The 25,715-nt window shown below is 38.3% G+C and overlaps 2 protein-coding genes across 14 annotated transcripts in view; one reads left to right on the forward strand and one right to left on the reverse strand.

Annotated features, from left to right (window-relative positions):
• LOC309845303 (uncharacterized protein) overlaps positions 1-11,244 on the reverse strand; it is a 56,035-nt gene extending 44,791 nt beyond the window's left edge. For 11 of the 13 annotated variants that reach the window (XR_014301191.1, XR_014301192.1, XR_014301193.1 and 8 more), the window contains exons 1-3: positions 11,041-11,244; positions 9,829-9,961; positions 6,525-6,722 (exon numbers count right to left, since the gene is read on the reverse strand). Coding sequence is in view for 1 of the 13 variants with exons in the window: in XM_082693073.1 (XP_082549199.1) it covers positions 6,525-6,722; positions 9,829-9,885 (255 nt within the window). In the remaining 12 variants the exon portion in view is untranslated. Of the gene's footprint in view, positions 1-6,524; positions 6,723-9,828; positions 9,962-10,840 lie in introns of all 13 variants that reach the window. The other 2 variants (XR_014301200.1, XR_014301201.1) reach the window with 2 other exon arrangements.
• A 76-nt stretch (positions 11,245-11,320) lies between these two features.
• Positions 11,321-25,715, forward strand: part of HERPUD2 (HERPUD family member 2) — a 31,109-nt gene continuing 16,714 nt past the window's right edge. The window contains exons 1-3 of the mRNA XM_082693071.1: positions 11,321-11,693; positions 11,871-12,268; positions 22,730-22,807. Of these exons, the coding sequence (XP_082549197.1) occupies positions 12,122-12,268; positions 22,730-22,807 (225 nt within the window). The 5' untranslated portion in view covers positions 11,321-11,693; positions 11,871-12,121. The remainder of the gene's footprint in view (positions 11,694-11,870; positions 12,269-22,729; positions 22,808-25,715) is intronic.

The following is a 25,715-nucleotide window of genomic DNA, read 5'->3' on the forward strand; positions in this document are numbered from 1 at the left end:
TAAAGATCTTTTCTACTGGGAGAATGCCCAATAATGAATGATAGCAATATATCATTGGGTAATCAAAGAATGGGAAAGAGAACTGAATCCAGCCATGCCGTTTTGATATTAAGCTAGTATCACTTGCAACAAAATAGACAAAATGGCATATTTTTGGAAAATTTCAAAATGTTGGGGTGTCTGGGTGGCTCAGTCATTAAGTGTCTGCCTTTGATTCAGATCATGATCCCAGGGTCCTGGCTCTGGGCCCTGCATCGGATTCCCTGCTCAGTGGGAAGCCTGCTCCTCCCTCTCCCACTTCCCTTGTTCCCTTTCTCGCGGTGTCTCTGTCAAATAAATAAAATCTTAAAAAAAAAAAAAAAGAAAATTTCAAAATGTTGATGACTACACATTTTATATCTACAGCTGAACTAAAGCAAGTTAAAAATAAAATAATGCCAAATTCTTACTTTCATTTCAAACTTTACTTCAATTGATTTAAAAATATAATGGCCAATGAATATCAAGAGTGACAAAATGTTCAGTTCCTTTGATGTAGTAATCATTCTCCTAGCAATATGTTTCAAGATTAAGAGCTAAGCATACCAAGGTATTTACAGAAGTATTATTTTTATTTTATTTTATTTTTTTGGTTTTTTTTAGAAGTATTATTTTTAATAATAAAAAATTGTGAACTCACCTATAACTTGAGAAACAACTGAATAAAATTATGGCATGTTAATACAGCATTATATTTTGAAACTCGAGCACTGATAATATGATTTTGTAAAATAAAAAAGTAATCAAATAGAAATAAGAACTTACAAAAACACTTTTAAGTGAAAAAAGGTATTTCTAAAATGGTGTTACTGTTTTTTTACATATTATATATATTAGTATATAGTAGTTAATAGTATAGTAATAATAGTATAATAAATACATTATGTTATATTATATATAATAAATAGTATAATAATAGTATTATATAATACTATTACGTGTAATATTTTTATATAATACTATTACACATAATACTATTATTATAACCTTATACAACTATACATATGCATGAATTAATTATAAATATGCATACATACATAATGAAAACTGGAAGACATAAAAAATAAAGATAGTTGCTAATAGATAGGGGGATTATAAAAACCAAAAGTTTCTTATAAAGTTAAAAAATACGTTTTTAATAAAAAATCACAACTGATTTTTTTCTATGATATTTCTATAAAATATCAATCTAAAAATGATTTCTGTTAATAATAGGTCAAAATGAAACCATGTATCCAAACAGAGGCTTCTAAGGGAATTTTCTTGCAAAAACTGGAGAACCAATAAGTAATTGGTAGAAGCAAAGTTCATGTCTCACGTGAATCCAAGAAAAAAATACCGGATTATGCAGAACACTCTCTTCCTATTTTAAATTTGTTTATTTTTATTAATTCCTAGACATCTTCACAAATATGGGTAGTTCATTGGAAGTGCCTCACACTTTTCCCTTCCTGAAGCGTTACTCTATAAGCTGTACTTTCAGGTAAGAATGAATAGAAGAACATTGTTGTGTTAACCAAAGAATGCCTTTCACAGACTCAAAGTAAAAATGCTACAAGCATATAATAATTATAGGAGATTCCAGTTACATGTAAAAGAACAAATAACAGATTAAAATACAGAGTTTGGCAAGGGAGTTATCAGAAAAATGCCTGTGGTCTGGCCCATCATTAAATGACATAAGGGTGTAAAAGATAAGGATTAGGTATAATGCTAAAATACCTGTGGGTAGATAACAAACAAGTTTATAGTTATGAGGGATGCTGCTCTTAGCCACCTCAAATTCTCAGCAGGTATATGAAGAATCACATCCCCCCATCACTTTTGAACTTTGTCTCGGTGACAATTCAGTAGTCTTTTTGCTAATCTCATGGTATATCTCCTTACTGACCCAGACACCTATCCTGTAGTTCTACCAGACACTCTACTGTCTATTATTACACACGTAAAAGAGCACATGGATAGTTACACAAAAATCCTACAGAATCAGAAGCCAGAAGTGGTATTAAATAGGAACAAATAGGAAATGCCATAAAATTAATGGACTTTTATATCAATGGCTCTAACAATTATTAACTGAGTGACTTTGGGCAAGTTACTTAGCTTCTCCACAGCTCTTCTCCCTTCTCTGTAAAATGAGTTTTATCATTTTGTCGATAATATTTATTGTCATTATGCAATAGGAAAGGCGCTGGGTACTAGTGATAAAAAAGTGACAGCATTCTAGGTAGCTTCAGGGAGCTCACAGTTTGGGGAAAGAGACACACTTATCAAGAGATAACGGTCACATGGTAAATGCGATAGGAGATGTCACGTGCATGGAAGCACAAAGAAAGCATCTAAGAATGGGGAAGTTTGGAAATAGGGGCTCAGCATTTGTCTTGAGGGGATTCAAAAAAATCACTGTACAAAAACACCTAGCACACTCCACATGTCTAATGGGCATTCTGCTTGTGGCTAAGCTGCTTTAGTTTCCTTCTTGAGTGACTTTAGTTACAAACTCTTGCAACAGAACTGAGCATTGTACACTGGGCAACATCAAAGTTGTGAAACATAAATCCCTTTGGGGAGATAAAAATCCTACATTCTTTAAGAATGAGTGATGCATAGACTGTACTCAAGAAACTGTCCTAGTACTCTCTCAAGCCTGGAACTTAACAAATTTTCTGAATTAAAGCTAGCTTGCTGTTTCAAAGACTCCACCTAGTTGACAAACCATAGGGAGTCATGAAGAAAAATACACAAAGGAACTAAGAAGAGTAGAAAATATGGACTCAGCCAAGATTTTTCTCAAGAGCTGTGGCCTTTCCCCTGACCATGCCCACACTTTTTTTTTTTTTTTAAGATTTATTATTTTAGAGACAGAGAGAAAGAGAAAACACGTGCCCCTGAGCGTAAGCAGGGGAAGGGGCAGAAGAAGAGGGAGACAAGCAGACTCCCTGCTGAGCCACAGATCAGGACCGGAGCTGAGATCAAAAGTCAGATGCTTAACTGACTGAGCCACCCAAGCACCCCTCCCCTGACCACTTTTATAATTATTTAAAAACTGTTACACATGTTTTTGGAACTGCTCTTCAAGATAAGAAGTATAAAATCTTTGGAGTGTGAAAACACATAGAATGAATGAATGAATGAGTGAATGAAATGGGTTTCTACAGTGTTTGAAATACTTAGTTGCCATTCCCTCTTTCCCTTACTCTTGTCAGTCAAACCAATCAGTTATTCTGCTGATCCTAGATCTGGCCTCAGAATCTTAACACAATTAACCAGGAAGCCACTAGCAACAGAACGAAATTACTGTACCTACTGGAAGCGAAATGGGAGGGATCGCAGTGAGTATGAAAGGGGGTTGAGGTTATCCTTAAGCATGGCACAGTGAAAAACAGGCATTAATAAAGGGGAGGTATGCATGCATGCCTGGTGGTGTGGAGGCCATCTTCTTACCTTCCTAGTGGTTGAACTGAAAGAGGCTCTGTTGGCCCTGGAGAAAGGCAGTGGATGGGTTTTTAATGAACATATAATCTGGGGGAAATGTTAGGAAAAGCTGGAAAAGGCCGAGGAAAGGAAAAGTCATGTCAAATTACTGTTTGCCTTTTGCAAATTGCTTCAGACCACTTTCATATAACAGATCATAAACGTAACTTCCCTTTCCTCTTCCACTTTTGGGTGAGGCATGAACTGGCTGGGGTGTAGAAGGGCCTGGGGCATCTCTTTACCTATTGTGTCATTTGTGTGCTTCTTATTTTTTCCTACTAAACAGCAAACTCCTTGAAGGTGAGTATGTCTTACTGCTCTTCACATCCTCTGTAACACTGACTAGCCCAATTATTATTATGTAAATGGTGGACATTAAGTATCTTTGCAATTGAGCTAAGAATTCATATGCCTCTCTGCATATAATGGCCGCTGATTCAAACATACCATGTCCTAGAAAACATCCCCATCATTTCAGGGTGCTGTCTCCTATCCGAAACTATACTAGGGAGTTCATCTCAGTGGCAGCATCCCTTTCAGCCATACTTCGTCAACAGATAAGAGCAACCACAGAGCTTTACAAGCATGTGAGTGCTCCCCTCGCTAATGGGTTTCTCAATATCTTGGTGAAGTGAGTGCTTTTGGGTGTTCTCATGGAACACTGCGGGGTGGGGGTGAGTGTGTAGGTAACACATGATAGAGTTTAACATCCTGTCTCCCTAGGCCCTTGGATTCCTTGAACTACATCATGCCAGGAAAGCTCTGGTAACTTTGCTGTATTAAATGTAGGTCATGATTGAGTCCAAGTTTCAGTAAATCAATCAAATTGTGAGAGCCACTAGTTTTATGAACTAGCACATAAACTCTAGTAAGTACACTCATATTGAAGAATTTGTCCCAATCTAGTGTTGTATTTCATCCTTCTCAGTCTAACACTCTTAGAATATATAGCTATTCATGTTTCCAGTTTCTGCTGACAGAGGTTAACCAAAGGCTTGCCAGTATTTTGGTGTGTAAGCTATTTCTTCCTGCTTCATGTACCTGTCATCATGAAACATGCTGAGAATTAACCCTAGTTGTAGGTCTACGAGATATAATATGCAATAGGAGATGGTTATGGTGGGTCTTGAGAAGAAACATCCTCCCTTAAGGACTCTGCCCCAGCTGAGATTATCACAGAATTTTTAAGCACTAAGGCTAGTCTCCTGAGGGCAGGCTACTTTAATCAACTGAAGAACCTTAGAGTGACTTTAGTTTAAGACTGTCAGTTTCATCTGGGTCTAAGCGGATGTCCCCATTCCAACTTCAGGATCTCATTCTTTCCCGTGGAATACCCTAATTTTTAAGTTGAAAAATGTGATGGGACTGTGAATTCAATTCTTGCCATAATTTAGCAACTCTTCAAATTTTGTGCATGATTCTCATCAACATCATCCCTCAGTCTGCAAGAACTAAAAGATTCTTCTGTAGCTATCATGGAAGCATTCTGGCCTTATGGTGTGACTGGAACTGAGAGTTCAAAGATGAACTTGTCATTTTTTTTTTTTCATCACTTTCTCTGGATAAGAAGTAAAGTGCATTCAGAAGAATCTGTCCCATGCCACTGTCTTGATGGGCATCTTAAGTGCCATAATGGTCAAGTACAACAACACTTAAGCAATCCCTTGCTACAGTTGGTATGTCATCACAATCAACCACAAGTGGTAGTTTAATTATAATGCCCTTATCTCATTTCCCACTGACAGGAGTTCAGCCAAAAGGCATGACCAAAACAATTCCTAAATTCTTTATACATTTATCTCCTGGGACCACTACTGATGCCAATTCTATATATCAGGGTCCAATCAAGAGAGAAATCAAATAATATTTTGAACATGAAAGGTTAAACATAAAGAATTATTCCTTCTAACAGGGAATTGGAATGATAAAAAGATGGTTAGTAGGAGCAAAGAGAATTCTAAAGAATATAGGAAAATCAGATATGGGGATCATCCAATTGCTCTTAGGCCTGAGATGGACCCTTTTTAAAGAAGTCCAGTGATTATGGCTCATTTGAGTTCAGAGGGGTTTGCTCAAGGCTGCCTAAGGGGTGTGAGGGGCGGCTGCTTCTGGAGGGTATTGTATTGGTGGTCTCCACTGTGAAGCCACTTGTGAAGCTGTTCATGAGGGCTGCCTGCATAGTTGCCTGAGAGGGCTTGTGGAGAAGTTGCTCATGGGGGTTGTTACCCAGCATGGGCTGCAGAAGCCTTGTGTGTTGGAAGAGCCCACCTAAAGAATATGACACTACACAGGTGGAGAGATCTCTTCTTCCAGTGCCTCCAGTGCCCTCTACTGACAAAGCTTAGTTTCATGACAGCTAGAGAAGGAGAAATATTTACAGGGTTTATCTCTATTATCACAAACCAGTCAGTGAAGAGTATTTTTGGATTTTTGAGGCAACTTGATAAATGGCTCAATAACCCATTTCCTTTAACCGGATTTTACTAGGGTCTCTGGAAGGCATTAGAAATGGCCCTTTTGAGAAACCGATAAAAACCATGGCCTCTGTCTCTGGATAAATGCACAGATGAACTTAAGTGCACAGTTCTGTAGATGATTCAAGGTACATCTCTGAACTCAGATTAAGAGATAAGGCCATGGGTAAGGCCTAAGGACTATTCTCCAGGTTCAATTTCGTGATTATTCTTGAGTACTGTGGAATAGCAAATGTAATATTCCCAAATTCAACTATATTTGCTTTTAGTAACAAATGTAAACATTTATAAACATTTGAGAAATAGAGCCAATAGTGTTGAGGATGGTTCTAATTTGTGGGAAAGGAATTTGGTGAAAGATCTCTGGGGGGAGAGAGGAAAGGTAAGCAGTTGTGAAACAATCACAAGACTATTACTGGGATTTGGACTTGGATGGTTGTATATTGAGAGAACGGGGTGTCTATTATGACCTGCTATGCTTTGGTAAGGGTCATTATGGTAGTAGCTGGCTTCCACTCTGAGAATGATGGTACTTACCTCCTGGTATTCAAGCTTGTACGTACTCTCCTCCCATGTTGACTTGGCTGGTTTCTGTGACCAACAGAGCACTATGGAGGTGATAAGGTGTGACTTCTGAGATAAAAGGCATTCCTGCTTCTGCCTTTGTCTCTTGGACCTCTCATTCTGGGGGAATCCCACTGTTGTGAGGACACTGGAGCAGTGCGGTGAAGAAACCTACATGGGGAGGAAGTGAGATTTCACACTAATAACCAGTCCAGCTTGTCAGCCTTACAAGTGAGCCACTTTGGAAGAAGTATCTCCAGTCATCCCAACAGGGCCTTCAGAAAATTGAATATGAATTCCTGCAGCTGAAATCCTGTCTACAATTTCATGAGAGACTCAAACCAATACCACTAGCTAACCAGTTCCCCAAATTCTGACCCGTGGTTTTGGGTGTATATTGTTTTGCAGCAAAAGACAATCCATAAACCTAAGTCAAAATTCTCTAAAGGGTGAAAAGTATAAGGGATTTGCCCTTCCCTGCTTCTCTCGTCACCTAAAGAAGTCAGTGAGGTATTATTTAGCTACGATTTCTTCTAAGGACTGTCATAAGTAAGTCACTAGATTGAATCATCAGGGAGAGACTTCAGTCTTAGCCAAATGGTCGCTCTAAGTATCGACTAGATACAGAGTTTCTGAAAAGCAGAAATCCAACGGTTAAACCAACTTATGAAGATTTCTACTAATACACAAATTAATAGAAATACAGATGTGTCCTTATGAAGACTATTCTAAAAAAATTATGTGTCTAAATGCTTATTGCAGTCACCATAATTGATGAGGGATACACAAACTACTGTGTCCAAAGGTGAGTCAGTATTCTGGGTGATCTGGAAACCATTCTTTTTTTTTTTTTTTTTAAAGATTTTATTTATTTATTTGACAGACGGAGATCACAAGCAGGCAGAGAGGCAGGAAGAGAGAGAGAGGGAGGAAGCAGGCTCCTCGTTGAGCAGAGAGCCCAATGTGGGGCTTGATCCCAGGACTCTGGGATCATGACCTGAGCCGAAGGCAGAGGCCTTCCCCACTGAGCCACCCAGGTGCCCCTGGAAACTATTCTTAAGGATGACTGAAGGATCTGGGCCTTTTTAGTCGGGAGAAATCAGAGTATTTATTCATTTGAAGGGCTGGCATGTGGTATAAGAGTATAAACATATTTTAGATTCGTCAAGAGGAGCAAAGTTGTCTAATGGCAAATAATAGGAAGGCAGGTATTAATTTGCTTATAATAACCATGGCTGTTGAACATCAGGTCATGCTGTAGTGAAAACAACAGTGTTCCTTCTCCTTGGAAGAGTTCAAGCCAAAGTTGGCTGACTACCCTTCAGAGATATGGTGATTCTGGCACTAGCTGGAATACTGATCTAGATAACTTCTAAGATGTTGTTCCTGAAAGCCTTCTCCTCCTGAATGTGTCTTGGTATGTATGAATATCTTTAAATAAGAAAGTTCAGTGTAGTGGGAAGAGTCTGTATTATACAGGAGTCAGAACTAGCTGTATGATTTTTGGCAAGACATTTCGCATTTCTGCGCTTCACTGTCCTCACTACCTCTCAGGGCTGTTCTGAGAACTCATTAGATGACACATCCCTCAAATCACCCATTTGGCGTTTAATGCATGTGTGGTTTTCTTCCTTCCATTTCCACAATATGGTTTATAATCAAACATCTGGGACCCATTAAGATTTTGAAAGTGTAGTGTTGAAATGAGCTAATTTGCCTAGGCTTTAAGTGTAGGATTTCATTGTTTTTAAACAATGAACTTGATTAACATTTGATTAGATACTTTGTGGCACAGCATCCTAAAAAAAAAAAAAAAAAAAAGACAAGTTTGGTGTAAGTAGAAATAGAAGGAATCAGAAACCAGATGGCCAACATCATCTTTGAAATTTGCAACTGCAAGATCATCACTTGACTTAAGTCTTTCCTCTCAAGATTATTTAAAAAAAAAAAATCAAAACACCACAAACTATATTATTCAACATCAAAAAGTATTTTACCTTCCTGGAAGATAGTCCAAATTTCAGTTAAGAAAAGTTCAGTAACAAGCACTTTATTTTCTTAAATTTTTAGGAGAAACTGGAATCTCACAGTATGAGTTAATATATGCTTATTTAGCTATCTTCTTTCCCACCCCAAAGATGAAAAGAATTGGAAAATGTCCCACAAATACTGTAAATCAACTCATGATTTACAAATAATTTTCTTTTAGACGAGTTTTACTTTCTTAACCCCATGGGCAGAAGTCACCTTGAACTACTGAATTATCTAATAGGATTATGTGTGCTGAATAGTTAATATTGTTCAAGTAGATTTAGTCTTTTATTTTTTTACGATTTTATTTATTTATTTGACAGAGAGAGAGAGAGTTCACAAGTATACAAGAGAGGCAGGCAGAGGGAGAGGCGGAAGCAGGCTCCTCGCTGAGCAGAGAGCCTGATGTGGGGCTCCATCCCAGGACCCTGAGACCATGACCTGAGCTGAAGGCAGAGGCTTAACCCCCAGAGCCACCCAGCGGCCCTTAAGTATATTAAGTCTTAACCACCATAAATCCTTTACTATCTATTAGCATCACACCCTTAAGTATTTTCATTGGAGGCTCTTTTTTAGCAATAAATGGTAACTGAGATGTACAATTGTTCTTTCCCATTTCCATGTATCTGTAACTCATACAGTGATCTAAATAGGCAGTTCAATGCTCATAGCAGTCTTTAAGTAACTGCAATCTTGCATCTCCTCAATGCTAACAATTTTTTCTACCCCAAATTCCAAGGTAAATACTATCCACATTTTGGGGACCATCCTTTCATACACTGTTCTATACACATGTATACTTAACAAAAATGGGATCACATTCCAGGATCATGTGTTATGACCAAATTCAACAGCATCAAAAGCATTTCTAAAGCACTTAGGTGACTGTGAAATTTAAAAAAAAATCATTTGTCTATATCATTTTTATACCCATATATTTCAATCTCTTGAATGTTCCTTACATTTTTAAATGTTTTTTGTCCATACTAGTGAACCACTCACTGCTTTAAATAGTGAAGAGCACAGTGAAATGTACATTCTGCCTTAATATTAATAATTACTAACATATATATCATCAAAAATGTACATTTCACAGTGCCAACTGAGATGACCATATTACTCAGTCTAAGTCACAAGCATAAGTGACAAGAGTTGCAGAGTCAGGTGGTGGTGGTTGCGGAAACTTCCTGGCTCAAACAGGAAATGGACACAAAAGTCGTCTTAGGGCAGACAGCTTAGGACTTACATGGTCGCACAATGATGCCATAAAGGATCTAGTCTCTGAATTGTTCTGCTCTGTCATCCTTGGAATGCAGGCCTCTGTTCCATTTGTTGCTTCATGACCGAACTATGGATGCTGCACCTCTGGCATCATATTCCTCAAGCAAAAAAAAAAAAAAAAAAAAAACAACAAACATGTTTAGGGCATGTTCTGGCCCACAGAACATGTCCATCTAAAAGCTTTCTTGAAAGGGCCAGCGGCAACTTCAACTTTTGTCTAATTGTCTGGAGCTGCATTAAATGGACTACTCCTAGATGTACAGGAGTCTAGAAAAGGTATTTTTAGCTAGAATTAAGTTAAAGTTCCATTAGGTTGACTAAATACTAGGTAGAAAGAGACCAGGGTCTGCTACAGAAAACCTGAGTCATAGTAAGCTCTCCTCAGTACATGATAAAAAATAAAGGGGGCCTCACTCTTATTTCTGAAGAGCATTTAGAGGGTATGGCTCAAATATGGTAGATGTCCTACCACCAGGAAGGTGGTGAAGGAAGTGAGGGTGTAAGGGATCCTGCTGCATTAGCTACAGAGAGGAAGAGTTTCCTCCTTGGTCACTAAATGGTAGCTAGCCTTCATTAACCCTTCTGAAGGCGAGAGGGAAAAAGACTAGCTCTCTTTATTATCTGCTTGCCTTGTCCTGTATGTGGAAGTGGAAAATGCACGTCCAACTTTAACTTGCTGTACTGATCTCCAAACCCGTGCAGAAAATGGAGAATAAGTCAGTTCTGGGCAGTGGACAAAACCTTTGCATTCTATGTCCAAGCTGTGAAAACAGCAAAATAACACTGCCATCTTTCTTCATCTCCCACTGAACGAAACACTCAGTAGGGGCTCAGTAAACACTTAACCAACTTCTGTGAAGACTAAGAAGAAAGAGATGGAAATTAACATCTGAGATACTGTCATATGCCTGAACTGTACCAGATGGCTTACAGACGTGGCTCATATGCTCATCAACACGCAGTTAGATAGCTATTACCTTTTGGAGAACTAAACCAAGGCTCAGAAAGGATAGCCAGGGTCACACGGAAAGTAAAGGCAGGCTTCAGGCTTCACTGAAAGCCTTTGCTCCCTACGCAGTGTACCCCAGGGTCTCTCCTCCACCAAAGGTCCTGGTACCGTGCTTTGCAGACAGTCGACACAAGACAAGTTTGATTCAGCATCTTGAAGGACACTAACTTCTGCAGAGAAACTCCTAGGGTGGAGAACATTTCTCCAGGCTCCAGGGTGTGGTCAAAACAGGACGTGCTAGCGCCAGCTCAGCTCGTGGTGAGGCCTGAGCACGGCTGGGGGACGGGACCCAGCGAGCGGTCAGGCCAGGTGGGCTCCAACACAGCCCAGAGGCTTCGGGGCGACCCGGAGCTCAGCCCGCTGTCCCCCGGGCAGTCGGGGGGCGGCGGGGGGCTGCGACTACAGAGGCAAAGCCCGGCGCTGGGGCGGGCCGCGCGTGACGCACTTCCGTCCTGCGCCTTCCGGCTTAAAGGGGCCCCGGGACCTTCCTCGTAACAACAACAAAACCAGCGCGCTCGCGCCGGGCCCCTGGGCTTCTAGTCCCCGCCCTCCTGCCACCTGCCGCCGCCTCGGCCGCGCCCGGCCCTGCGCCGCGCTGCAGTGTCCTGCCCGAGGGGTCAGGCGGAGAGCGGACCGCGCCCTTTGGCCAACTTCTCCCGCGGCCACCGCGCCGCCTCGCGAGACCCGGGGCCGGGCTGTGGCCGCCGCGGAGCAGCAGGAAGGGAGCGGCCGCCGCGGAGGACGCCCGGTGGGACTGTGCGGACGGCGGCCCTGTCCGGGCGCGGAGGGCGGCGGTGGCGGGCCCCGCGGCCTTCTTTCAGGTACCCCCTGCCCCGGCGGGTCTCCCTGAGCGGCTCGGCCCCTTCTCTGGTCCGCTTGGCAGGGCCGTCGCGTAGGGGCCTTATTGCGTTTCAGCTTGGGGGTCGCGGCGGGGGCGGGGCAGTGACTCCCTCCCTTATCATTGCTTTCTCTCTCTTCCTCCCGGCCTCTCTCCGCAGTCCGGAGCCCGGCGGAGCCCGGACCTGGCGGGGAAAGCTGCACCCACGGCCGGGTCCCCGGACCCCGCCGCCGCCACTGTCCATCATCCTTGGTACCGGCAATGGCCTTTGTATCGCCCGATGCACTTGTGACTGACTTGGACACGGAATATTAAGAACCTACTTGCTGCCGTCCCTGTGCCGGTCGCGCCGGCAGTTACCACCTGGGCTCATCTGGGCTGCTCCTCTTGACTGTTCAACTCGGGGGCACCATGGACCAAAATGGGATGGAGATTCCTGTGACCCTCATCATTAAAGCACCAAATCAGAAATACAGTGACCAGACTATTAGCTGCTTCTTGAACTGGACCGTGGGGAAACTAAAAACGCATCTATCTAACGTGTACCCTAGCAAACCAGTAAGTGTCTTAAAAGCTGGGCACAGCTGCTCTGGCCAGCAACTTTTCGTGCCATGCACTCCCGTCTCTCTGTTCATCCCCTCCCTTCTTGAATCAAATAGGTCTCTTGCTAGATTGCGAAGTATTTTGAGTTCCGAGATGTGTGTGTGTGTCTCTCGAGTGCCTCAACCATCATTAGTATCTTCCTCATGAGGTTCAGTTAATTAGTAAGAGTACTGTGTACAAAAATATCAAGGGACATAATAACTGACAGGCATAAAAAAGGACCATTTTCATTGGACTTAAGTCATTGGCCTAGTATGGGAGAGACAGATGGATCCTTAAAAAAGGTAAACACTGCAACCTATATTAAAGGTTTTATTGCTTTAGTTAGGCGTTGAGACTTTTAGAAGAACTACAGAAATAAGGCAGTTACTGCAAAAGCAGGAGGTTTAGAAAATCAACTCTTAGTTGGTCTTGTCTGTCAATATTTTTGATACAAATATTTTTAATAGAGGAAATAAAACCCCCCAAGTTATTTAAGTGCTTGAAACAAACTAGCTGGAACTGCCATTTTTTTCAGATCCTTTGTTTTAAAGTTAAGATTTTCACAGGGGGTAACAGACTTGTTTTAAAATTTTCTGGTTTACAGAAGATTTCCTGTTGCATATGATTCATTCTACACATTTTCAAAGTAGAAAAATAGTTTTTCAGAATAGTCAGAATTGAAAGTCAGATACTTCCATAGTGCTGTTTATAACATAGCTGGAATACCATTCCTAAATATATAAGTATATACTTGAGCACATATCTATGTGTGTGTTTGTGTGTCTCTGTCTCTATATATGTATCTATATATAAAAGTGTGTATATACATATACATTTAGATATATGCTCAAGTATGTGCTTATATGAGATCTTTATATTGTATGATTGAACCAAAAGGGACTTGGTTTGCACTATGGTAGACCAAGAGTTACCACTTTTCTAAAACTTTTTCTTTTTCAAAAAGTATCTAAGAGAAGAGTGGTGTGAAACCCAATTACCTTACCTGCACCCAGTAGAAGTCAGTTTTTGGCAGGAGTTCTGCCCTCCTAGTGCTAATCTCTAGTACCCATATGGATCATTTGGCTGCTGGGAGGACACATCAGTTGCAAACTTTTCTGCACCGTCTCCTTAACCCACTTACAACTCGTACACACACTTCCAGGTTTAACTGTGGCAAACCTGACTTTTCTCTTCTCTTCCAGCAAGTCATCTCCAAGTGAATTGTATTTTTTAAAAAAGATTTTATTTATTTATTTGACAGAGAGAGTGTGTGCATGCACAAATAGGGGGTGCTGCAGAGGGAGAGGGAGAAGCAGACTCCCTGCTGAGCAGGGAGGCCAATGAAGGGCTCAATTCCAGGACCGTGAGATCATGACCTGAGCTGAAGGCAGATGCTCAACCCACTGAGCTACCCAGGCACCCCTCCAGGTGAACTGTAATACTAAAATTTATTTCTAGTTAATGAGAGTGGGTGGAACTGGGGGTGAGGACCATGTGTTTGTTGTCTTAGACCTTCACTGAAAACTTCCCGTGGTTTTTAGATTTGACAGGCTTACATTCTAATTTACCACATGGAAACTGATTTGAAGTTTTTAAATTGTTGAACACACCAACTATTTCATAATACCCCACAGGTAGTCTTCAGTATAGGAACTGGAGTATTAGATCATAAGATGGTTATTTAGAACAGAACATTTTGTAATATAAGCAATATTAATATATTATGAGAGAAGTTTGGGTTCTTATGAGCACCCGCAAAGACTGCTTGACACTAATTCTGTGTTTAGGCATCTTAAGTGCTATTTGGTGTTTAACAGAGATTATTTCTTAGGCCTGATTCTTCGCACATCTGCCTGGTGGAGGTGGATGATTTAGAAGCAGAGTACGGTTCCAGTGCCTTGTAGAAGTAAGTGTTCTCCAGTAAGGAGTAGAAAAGTTGATGGCTCTGGTCAGTAGCGCTCTAATTGGGTCTGATGGGCCAAGGGTGGGTGGAGGGCCTTCGTCTCTGTGGGCAGTGGTTTCTAGGAAAGTAAATAGGAGCTGCTAGAGGGAAAAGAATGGAGATTTGAAGTTGTCCTTTTAGGATCTCTAAAATAGGTCACATGTCTACTGCTGTCAGCAGAACTCTGGCTAAACTCTGAGCTAACAGAGTTATCTCTTAGCTAACTAGCTAAACAGTTAACAGAACTGGCTAAACAAGAGCATATTTAGTCTTAAGGTTTTAGCCTTATCTTCAGATACTGATTTGACTTAATCACAATCTCCACACGAATATTTGAAATTCAATTTTCCATCTGTCAGTAAACTTGCAGCAAATAAACCCTTTCCCATCAAAGCATATTTTCTTGGGCTTCATTTATTTATTTAATTAGGATTTTATTGACCTGGCATTTGGGTGTCTATATGTTAAGCATGAAGGTGATGATGATCCCTTTGCTGTTATAAAGCTCAGATCCAGTGGGGATACAGATATGTAGTAAAAAGCTCTAGTATTATGTGACTTGTGTTACAAGAGAGGGATGCTATAGGAGCATAGGGAGGGAATGGTCAACTCTGAAGGGGAGGTAAGGGAATGTGTAGCTGATTTAAGAAAAGGTTCACAGTGACATTTTTCTTTCTTTCTTTTTCTTTTTCTTTTCTCTTTTCTTTTTTAAGATTTTGTTATTTGAAAGAGAGAGAATGAGAAAGAGAGCATGAGAAGGGGGAGGATCAGAGGGAGAAGTAGACTCCCTCCTGAGTAAGGAGCATGATCCTTTGGGGTCAGAGATCATGACCTGAGCTGAAGGCATTCACTTAACCAACTGAGCCACCCAGGTGCTCTTGGGGACATTTTTCTTAAAGAGTTGATAACAGTTTTAAGTAGACAAGTAGCTGCTTTTTTTTCTTTTTTAAACCTTTTATTTCAAAGGTAATGTTGCTCTGATGATTCTCACTGTAATTATGTATTATGTAAAAAGATTACATATCCATGATGGGCTCCAGAGGGGAAGGTGTTTTCTAGTTAGGAAATAGGGCAGTTGCCATATTTACATAAAACTTTATAATGCCATCACTAAAAACCTGGAATTGAACTCTTTGGGAGTTTTGTTTAACTTTGAATGTTATTGATAATTGGTTTAGGATTTGGTGTAGGAATTGAAAAGTGTATCAGTTCATGTCAATAGTGTACATAGATAATTGTGAATTATGTTGTGATATGACATTTGTCATCACTTCATGACTTTAGATTTTCAGATCCTGAAATTGGCCAGTAATGTGAAATAATTATTCTGTAAATTTGGGTACTTGCTCCTGGGGCATGAAAATATGTCAGGAAGGCGACTTTTACTTGAGTAGTTTGCGACTTTAATCTAGTTTAAGTTTATTTGCTAAAGATGTAAATATGAACATAGCTGAACTTAATGTTATTCAGTAGAATGGACTGTCTTAGAGAAAACTTTAAAAAGTAGGGATTTCTAAGTCTTATTAGGGCTCTTTCTCATTATTGCTTCTTTCTCTCATACACAAACAATAACTAAGATGGACCTGACTCACCCTGAATTCAGTTTTGAGGATAAACGGGCTTTCCTTAGCTTCTCACTTTTCAGTCTTGAGGTCAAAATGCCTGTTAAACGTGTCCCTCAGTTCTGGGTAGATTTCCTTTGTCTTGGTGCTTTATACTCTCAAACTAAAGCAGTCAATATCATTTTCTCTTCTAGCTCTCCTGCTCAGCTAGGGAGGTTTGTTCTGGTTTTTCAAATTGCTCCACTGCTCTGAGATGATGTTAGAATTAAAGACATAGGAATAGAACCAGTTGTATGGGTTCTGTTCTTGAGAATATAACATTCCATAACCAAATTGCCTACAGTTGAAATGGAAGTCTTAATTTCATTAGCAGTGGAAATAGCTTGAATAATATAATTTGAGGTTTATATCTGTCTCATTTTTGTAATTCCCTATTACCTTACTCAGGTATATCATTTAAAAAACTTACTTAACTGTCTCAGAACTATTGACTTAAAGGGGCTTATAATCCATACTTTTAAATAATTTTTGTTTTATAAGACTTGTCTTTACAATTTTAGTGCATATGTTTAAGAGGGTTTCATGTCGCGTAGCAATATAGTTCATATTTTTAAAACTCTGAACAAAGGACATTATTACATTGTGAAGATTGATGAAAAGTTAAAAGTTTTGAATGAGTGCGGACTAAATCTATTTTTTTTTTAATTTTTAAAAAGATTTTATTTATTTATTTGACAGAGAGAGATAGAGCAAGAGAGGGAACACAAGCAGGGGGAGTGGGAGAGGGAGAGGCAGGCTTCGGCTGAGCAAGGAACTTGATTAGGTGCTTGATCCCAGGACCCTGAGCCGAAGGCAGGTATTTAACGATGGAGCCACCCAGGTGCCCCTTATTTTTTATTTTTTAATTTTTTTGAGATTTTATTTATTTTCCAGAAAAAGAGAGGGAGGAACGGTAGGAGGGAGAGAAGGAGCACACAAGCAGGGGGGGCTAGAGGCAGAGGGAGAAGCAGCAGGATCCCTGCTGAGTGAGGAGCCCTATGTTTGACTCATCCCAGGACCCTGGGTCATGACCTGAGCTGAAGGCAGGCACTTAACCAACTGAGCCACCGGACATCCCTAAATTTGTTTTATTTAACTCCTTTGTAGTCTTTTCCTAATGTATTTTTTCAGGAAATAACAGTACTATGTTTTGTTTAATCATGCATTTTTTAAGATATGGATTTTTCTAGAACTTTTAGTTAAGTTTCTCACCTCTACATAATAGATAGTGATTTCATGGTCTCAAATGCTTTTGTTTAGCTGTCACAGTTGGTGCTCAGATTTTAAACTTCCATTTACTAAGTGGTTGCCATGTATCTTAAGCATTCTACTAAGTATTTTATATGTTTTATCACATTTATTCCTCATAGACATCTTATGATGTAAGTTTTATTTATTAGCTCTATTGTATAAATAATAGAACTCCTTATGTAGTAGAATTAGAATTTGAACCCAGGTTGGTCTGACTTTCAAGTCTCAGTGCTTAAACCATTAATTCACATTGTATATGATGGTTATATGTAATAAGATGAAGAAAGGCATTTAGGGGCCTGGCCATCTTAGCTATATACACTTACAAACTGCAGAGAAGTGAAGTATAAAAAGGGGTGTATGGTTAGATGGTTTGTCATTTAAAGGCTGTAGATGAATGGATAACATAGCCTTAATAGGTCATGTTAGTGTGTGCTATTTCTGTTTATTTTGATGAATTTTAGGGAAGTTATGGGAATCTAGTATGTTAAGACCTCAAAAGCACATTGCTTTTCTTTATCTTTTCACATTCTTGCTTGCTTGTATAAAACATAGCAGACATGTATTTTGGCATTCTCTGTTGTATGTATACCTGATTTGCAAATGGCCTGTGAGTGGAAACAGCTAAGCAGGGATGTCCCTTTGGGATTCTAGAGAAAATTATTTTTTAAGCTCCTGTATGCTGGTTTTGTTTATTGCTGTTCCAAGAAGATTAGGGGTAGAGGCAGTTTGGGTAAACCATACTTCCTTTTACAGTGCTTCTGAATTCTCTGGGGTCTTTAATTTGGGTGAATTTAGCGGGAATGAGAGGAAGCTTTGTTACAATCCAAATTCATAGAATTCATTTCCCACAGAATCAATATGTTGTGTACCTTCTGGGAACCACCTCTTTACAGCTATTTGACGCTTGTGACTGAGCTATCTATAAGTACTGAAATAATAATAATTACCAGTTTCAATGGGTAAGGACTTGGGTTCTAGTTCTTTGAACTAACATGTAAGTTGAAGATTTTTTACTACGGTATTTGACTATGGTGATTCAGATATACTACTAAGAACATGATTTTTTAAAGCCATCCAAAATGAGAGACTGTATTTAGTTCCTCATATACAAAATTTAATCTTTTGATACCAACGAGGTGACTTTCTAGAAATACGAAACTGTTGTTGGTTTTGTAAACTCATCTATCAAATTCTTCTATTTTAAATGCATTAGGGATGCACAGTGTTTTGTCTGTTTTTGATATCTGATTAAATGTTAAAAAGTCAGATACTTTAGATAGTATATGTAAACATTTTAGGAAGAAAAACATCTTCCTAGTTTATGACTTATTTTTGCATATTATATTAAGCTGATGAGCTTTCCTCACCTTGGTTTTTAGCAGTGTCTGTTAAGTGGGTGGTAGAATTTTTGGGGCCAGTTAGTTAAGCAGGTATTTATTTGGAGTGGCCTTGGTTCTGTCTCGCTCCTCAGAGTACCATTAGGATGTTCCTAACTTGGTAATTTAGCTGCCTTGGCTCTACCATGTAATACCAGGTACCATGTATCTCTAGGCTTTATCTAGTGGTTGAGTAGTGGAAGTAGTGAGAGTAGCATTATCTGATAGGACTTGCTGACTATTGGATATAGTGTGTGAGCAACAGGAAGAATGGGGGTGGTGTTAACGTAGATGGTCAAGTGTTATGTATCTCTGTAACCAGTATCTTAACAGTAGACTTTTAATAGACAATTTAATTAGGACTTAGTTTTAGATTTACCAATCCTGAGTCTTCTGGATTTTTATATAGAAAGGGTATCATGTGATTTTTTTTTTTAAAAAGCTACTGAGATTATGAAGTTTGTTATAGCATATATATAGTAACATTACTTAACCTAACTAATACAGAAATGGATTTCCAATCACGATAAACGATGCTGTTATTAGCTGGTCTGGATAAATAAAATTGTGTCACTTTTATAAGTGAAACTGAATCGAATTGAGATCTCAGAAATCTGTATTTTTCCCAGTACTCTAGTTTATGATCCAAAATGGCTAGTTGAAAGTTCAGGCTAGTTGAAAGTTACTGCCTGAATCAGTTGATTACTGATTGTATTGTTTGTTATCATGTCTAACTATTGGTTTTCCAGATATTTAAATTAATTAATGTATTGATATTTAAAGTGAAGAGGGAATTCTTTTAGTGACATAGAAAAATTTTCAGATCTTCTCGCCTAAGTTAGGCACATGAAAATTCCTTTTTCTGTTTTTCAGTCATAGTAAAATTAAAGAATTCCTTTCTTTTAAAATTTCTGATTATTTGAAGACATTTGAATATTTAATTTCATGAAACAATTTTATTGAGATATAATTCACATACTGTAAAACTTGCTCTTTAAAGTCTAGAAGTCCATCAACAGAAGAATAAAGAAGATGTGGTATGCATATATATATCAATCACATGTAGCAAATATACATGCATATATACCTATACATACACAGTGGAATATTATGCAGCCATCAAGAAATGAAATCTTGCCTTTTGCAATGACGTGGATGGAGCTAGAGGGTATTATGCTAAGAAGTAAATCAATCAGAGAAGGGCAATTATATGATCTCACTAATATGTGGAATTTGAGAAACAAGGCAGAGGATCATGGAAGGGAGGGAAAAATGAAACAAGATGAAACCAGAGTGGGAAACAAACCATAAGAGACTCTTAATCTCAGGAAACAAATTGAAGGTTGCTGGAGTGGAGGGCTGTGGTGGGGAGGGGGTGGCTGGGTGATGGATACTGGGGAGGGTATGTGCTATGGTGAATGCTGTGAATTGTGTATGATGAATCACAGACCTGTACCCCTGAAACAAATAATAAATTAGTTAATTAAAAAAAGCAAAAACCAAAACAAAAAAATAAAATAAAAAAATCCTTGCTCTTTAACATGTGCAACCCAGTGGTTCTTAGATAATTCACAAAGTTGTGCAGTTATTATGACTGTCTAATTTCAGAAAATTTTGATACCTCAAAAAAGAAAACTTATGCTCACTGGTAGTCACTCTCCATTTTTAGTAACTACTGATCTACTTTCTGTCTATAGATTTGCCTATTCTGGAAATTACGTATCAATGGAATCATAGTATATATGGTCTTTTTTGTCTGGCTCCTTTCACTTAGCATAATGTTTACAAGGTTCATCCACATTATAGCATGTATCATTTCTTCATTACTTTTTATGGCCAACTAGTATTTATTTTATGTATTTATCATACTTTGTTTATTCATTCATCAGTTGATGGACATTGAGATTGTTTCTACTTTTTGGCTATTATGGTTGTTCTGGACATTCTTATGCAAGTTATCGTGTGGACATAAGTTTTCAGTTTTCTTTGGTATATACCTAGGAGTGGAATTGGGTATATGTTGAGACATTGAGTAACTCTTTTTTTGGGGGGGGTAGATTTACTTATTTTAGAGAGACAGAGAGTGAACAGGGAAAAGGACAGAGGGAGAGCGAGAGAGACTTTCAAGCAGACTCTGTGCTGAGCATGGCATCCTTCTTCAGGCTTGATCTCAAAAGACCATGAGATCCTGAGCTGAGCCGGAAATTGAGAATCTGCCGCTTAACTGACTGAGCCACGTAGGTGCCCCCCATTGGGTAACTCTTTGTTTAACTCTCTGAGGAACTGCCAAACTTTCATAGAGGCTGTTCCATTTCATATTCCTACCAGTGGTGTGTGAGGGTTCCAATATCTCCACATCCTCATCCATACTCGTTTTTGCTTCGTGTACTTGGTGGGGGGTGCGTGCCATGTAATTTTGCTATATTATTGTATGCCTTTTTGAAAATTGATGGTCCTTTGTTATGGAAAGATAAAGGTTTATTCAAAGTTGACCTAATTGATACTTCTTTTGTTGACTGTGGTAATGTTGCAGTTATTTGGGGGTAAAAGAACAAAAACAAAAACCCAAAACCTGTTCCATATACATACTGCTTTTACAGGTGAAAAGAAATGATGTGTGATATTTGTTTCAAAACTCTCTTTTCCCTCAAAAAGGCAATGGAGGATAGATGAAAGAAGAATAGCAAAATATTGATAATTGTTTGAGTTGAATATTTGGGAGTTCTTGAAGATGGTATCTTGGGGTTTGTTTTGTTCTCTCCACCTTGTGTATGTTTGAAAATTTTCGTAGTAAAGAAAAAAAATTCACAAGACTGTCCTTTATGCAGAATGGTATGACATAGAAGTATCAAATGTTTGGACTGATGGAAAAATGATACCTTATGATGACTGTAGTATTTATCAAAGAAACTTTTTTAGATTCCAGCTGAATTAATAATTATATTATGGAAACTTATAAAGCATTATAGAATTCATTTTGTCCATGGGTTAAATCAATTATTATCTACTTAGCTTTTAAGTTATGTTATATAATTTACTATTCATTCCCCACTCAGTATTTATATGTATTAATTGAAATTTCAAGATTTGTGACAGTGTATTTTTAAAAAAAAACCTCTTGTGCTAATTTGGTTGTTTATATATTGGAATTTGAACTTGTGCATTTTGGGAATGGCAAACTCAAAATACTCTCAGGAGAAGCTAGATTATGCCTAACAGCTAAGTATCTTGGAAACAGAGCTATACCTTTCCCTTCATCGTGGGTGCTCAAGCAACCCTGAACCACAGATCTTATTCAGTATGACAGTTTCTATTATGATTATTTTTGCTATAAGACCCTTGTTAGTAGCCATGCTGAATACATATATTCTGTTTGAAAATTGTCACAGTTGTTGCTTGGATTTGGCATATTTAACAATTGTTGATATAACTAATATTTAATTGTTTTAATAGAATTTGTGGAACATCTGCCTATTTAGGTACTATGGGGACCATACACAATTTGATTTTAAATACTTTAATAGTAGTAGTGTGAGCACTTAGCAGATTTATCATACATACAAAATGGGACAGAAGTAACCAGAATGTATTTCCTATTCTCGGTTTCATATAGAGATGACAGCTGAATCTCTATGCACTTGAGTTGATTTTTCTTTAGTCCTGTGTTTTTGAAAAATGTACAGAGGTATTTGTGAGAATGGCAGGAATAATAAAAACTGGAATTGTTACATAAAACTGTAACTGAATCCAAATGACTCTTGAATTAAAACCAATAAATTGTGCTGTATGTTAGTAAAGAAGAAAATAAATTTTGTGTATTCTTTTAAATTATAAATACTGATAAAGCAATTCAAAGTAACTGTGGTGACCTTGAAGTTTTATCCCATTGTTGACTTATTATTACTAGAAGGCTAGCCATCTTCTCATATTGTTAAAGGTTTTTGATGATAGTCACACATGCATTGTATGATGGCTGAAAAGGCAAACTTCTAGTTTACCTTTTTCTCCTTTTTTAAAAAAAATGGTAATTACCTGTATTTAGTTTTATCTACCTATTTATATTTTATTATAAACTATCATTTGCTGAGCTCTTAATGTCTTAAGTAGAATTTGGGAAAAAAAAATCCTTAAATTATGTCAGTTTTCTGCTAAACTGTGCCTAAAGGGATTTTTACTTTACTCATATTTAGGCATGTTATTCCCAACTTCCAATTTGTATAATTAGAAAAAGTTGAATTATTTTCTTTGTCCCATTTCTTAGTTGACGAAGGATCAGAGATTGGTGTATTCGGGCAGACTGCTTCCCGATCATCTGCAGCTGAAAGACATTCTCAGAAAAGTAAGCTTTTCTAACCACTATTTGATACCAGATACATTCAGAGTATGAAAAGAGATATGTTCTGAACTTTTATCTATATCCAACTAGTTCAGTTTTAGATAACTAAAACTGGGTAGCAAAACAGATGAACATGAATTAGAAAGTAAGAAACATAATGATGGAGTCTAGTTAGTTTAGGTAGTAGTTTTGTATATCCATCTGATAGCTAAATATGAAATATGATTTTATGTTTCTGTGCAGGTATTTGTTATATAAGAAAGCAGTATTGACTTATCAGTAGAGTATTCAAGTAGTAGTGAAGGATTTTCACTGATAATCTCTTCTCTCTTAAATCCCTTAAATCTTAAATCTTAAATTTTAGCTTTGCTGTTGTGACTTCTTGCTGTCATTTTCATTTTAATCAGGTACTTTTAGTTTGCCAAAGTGGTTTAACAGCTTCTCTTCCTTGACCCCCCTCAAAAATAGTGGATTGTGGGGGTGCCTTGGTGGTTCAGTGGGTTAAGCCCCTCTGCCTTTGGCTCAGGTCATGATCTCAGGGTCCTGGGATCGAGTCCTGCATTAGGCTCTCTGCTCAGCAGTTAGCCTGCTTCCTTCTCTCTCTCTCTCTGCCTACTTGTGATCTCTCTGTCAAATAAATAAATAACTTAAAAAATAGTGGATTGCAGCAGATTTTTCCTCTTTCTCTCTCTTTGATAGACTTTTTTTTTTTTTTTTTTAAGTAAGCCCTATGCTCAATGTGGGGCTTGAATTCATGACCCTGAGATCAAGAGCCACATCCTTACTAATGACCCAGCCAGGTGTCCTGATAGACGTGAATTTTTGGAGTAGTTTTAGGTTCACAGCACAGTTGAGCAGAAGGTATAGAGATTCTCCATATACCCCATGTTTTTACATATGCCTAGGCTACTCCACTAACAAAATTCCACATCAAAGTGGTATATTTGTTATAACTGACATTGTACACAGTGATGTACAGCGATGCAGCATTATCATCAAAAGTCCGTAGTTTACATTAGAATTCACTCTTGGTGTGGTACAATTTATGGGTTTCCCAAGTAAATAATGACGTGTATCCACCATTATAATATCCTGAAGAATAGTTTCACTACCCTAGAAATCCTGTGTGCTCCACCTGTTCATCTTCCCCCTGTGTTTATGCTTAAAAATGTTTCTACTATATGCTCTTTGAAATACACACTTATTTATAATTTTAATCCAAGATGGCTAGACTATGCATATGAATACTTTAAAAAAATTATTCATTTGACAGAGAGAGAGAGAGAGACAGCAAGAGAGGGAACCACAGGTAGGGCGAGTGGGAGAGGGAGAAGCAGGCTTCCTGCTGAGCAGGGAGTCCAGCACGGGCGGTCACAGGACCTGGGATCATGATCTGAGTCAAAGGCAGACACTTAATGACTGAGCCACCAGGGGGCCTCTTAATACTTTTAAAAAGGTTTTTGCTTCCATAAATGATTTCTGTCCAGAAGAGTTAAAATAAAAATGCTCAAAGGATGTTGTGCCCCTTATATGAAACATTTTGAACAATCTGTTTATTATTCTGAATAGATCTTAAAAGCGTTTTTGTTAAAGTCAGGGTACCCCTTTACTTTTTTTCAGGTAGATGCTGACATTAGCTTTACCAGTTTAGTTATTTAATATTCAGCAGAAACGTTCTCCAAAGGTGAATGAAAACTATTAATTGATTGTGATTAATAATGACCTTTGAAACTAGATTTCTAAGGGTAAACATCTTATACTTGGATGCTTTTTAGTATTTTGTATTCTGAAGCTAAGAGGACCTTAAGTCAGGTGTGCTTTCTACCTACCTTCATAGGCATAGTTCATGTCATGCTTTCTCTGGGAATGTCTTCTCCCTAGCTTTCTAACCTTGTTAACTTGTTAAACAATTGTAATTTATGCCTCTCAGTTTTGTGCAAAAGAGTGTTTTATATATTCCCTAACTGTGCTCTAATGTGTTGTTCTGATATTTTAACAATGTCGTGAGCCTCTTTAGGTGAAGGGTTGACTTACCCTTTTTTGGATTCACCTCAGAATTACGCACAATTCTAAGATGATGGAAGGCATTGATACATTCTTAGTTTCTGGTAGCTTCGTTTCTCTTTCTCACAAATGGGAATCTTTCTTTTCTTTCTGTCTCGTTTTCTTTACCATTTTCTTCTTTTCTTTTCTTTTTTCCTTTTTTTAAGTTGCTGAGTCATCCTTTGTTCTTCTCTGCTCTCCTTCATTTTCTCTCCTTTCTCCATCTTACATATACTAGCTTTATGCCTGACTATAAATATACTCATGAAATCACTAAGCTTAAATGCCATTCCTAATCCTTATTAGAATATGTTCCTTCAGCCATAGTCACAAGGCAACACATGGAATACGTACAGAATGTAGTTCAAATATATACTTTAAATCTGTGTATAATTGTTAGGGGTAGAACTAATTTTTGAATTAAAATAAAAGAAACTATATCACCTGGCTAAAATTAAGGTAGAGTAGGTACAGTTGAGTTTCTTTATTAGGGCTGCAAAGTCTCAAGTAATGGAAATATTTTCACTACTCAAAATTTGTAGGCCCAAGTTCCAATGTGACTGTTACATAGTTTTGATATTATAATGCTAGATATCTTTATGTTGAAGAAGTAGATTGCATTGCTACAACTTCACAGCACTGCTTGCTTTGAGACTCCTTGATATACAAAGTAATTTTTTCGTATAGTAGGTATTGCATAGTCTATAGTTAGACTAGATGGTTTTCTATAGAGCATGGAGAATATATTGAATTCAGAAGGGCCCCAGATAGTAAAAGAGTAAATCACCATACCTTCAAATGGCAATGATTTATTACTAATAAATACGCTACGCTAGAAAGGAATTTAAAATTGGAGTTAAATATTTCA

The sequence above is a fragment of the Mustela nivalis genome, assembly GCF_964662115.1.
Source record: "Mustela nivalis genome assembly, chromosome: 12".
Lineage (NCBI taxonomy): Eukaryota > Metazoa > Chordata > Mammalia > Carnivora > Mustelidae > Mustela > Mustela nivalis.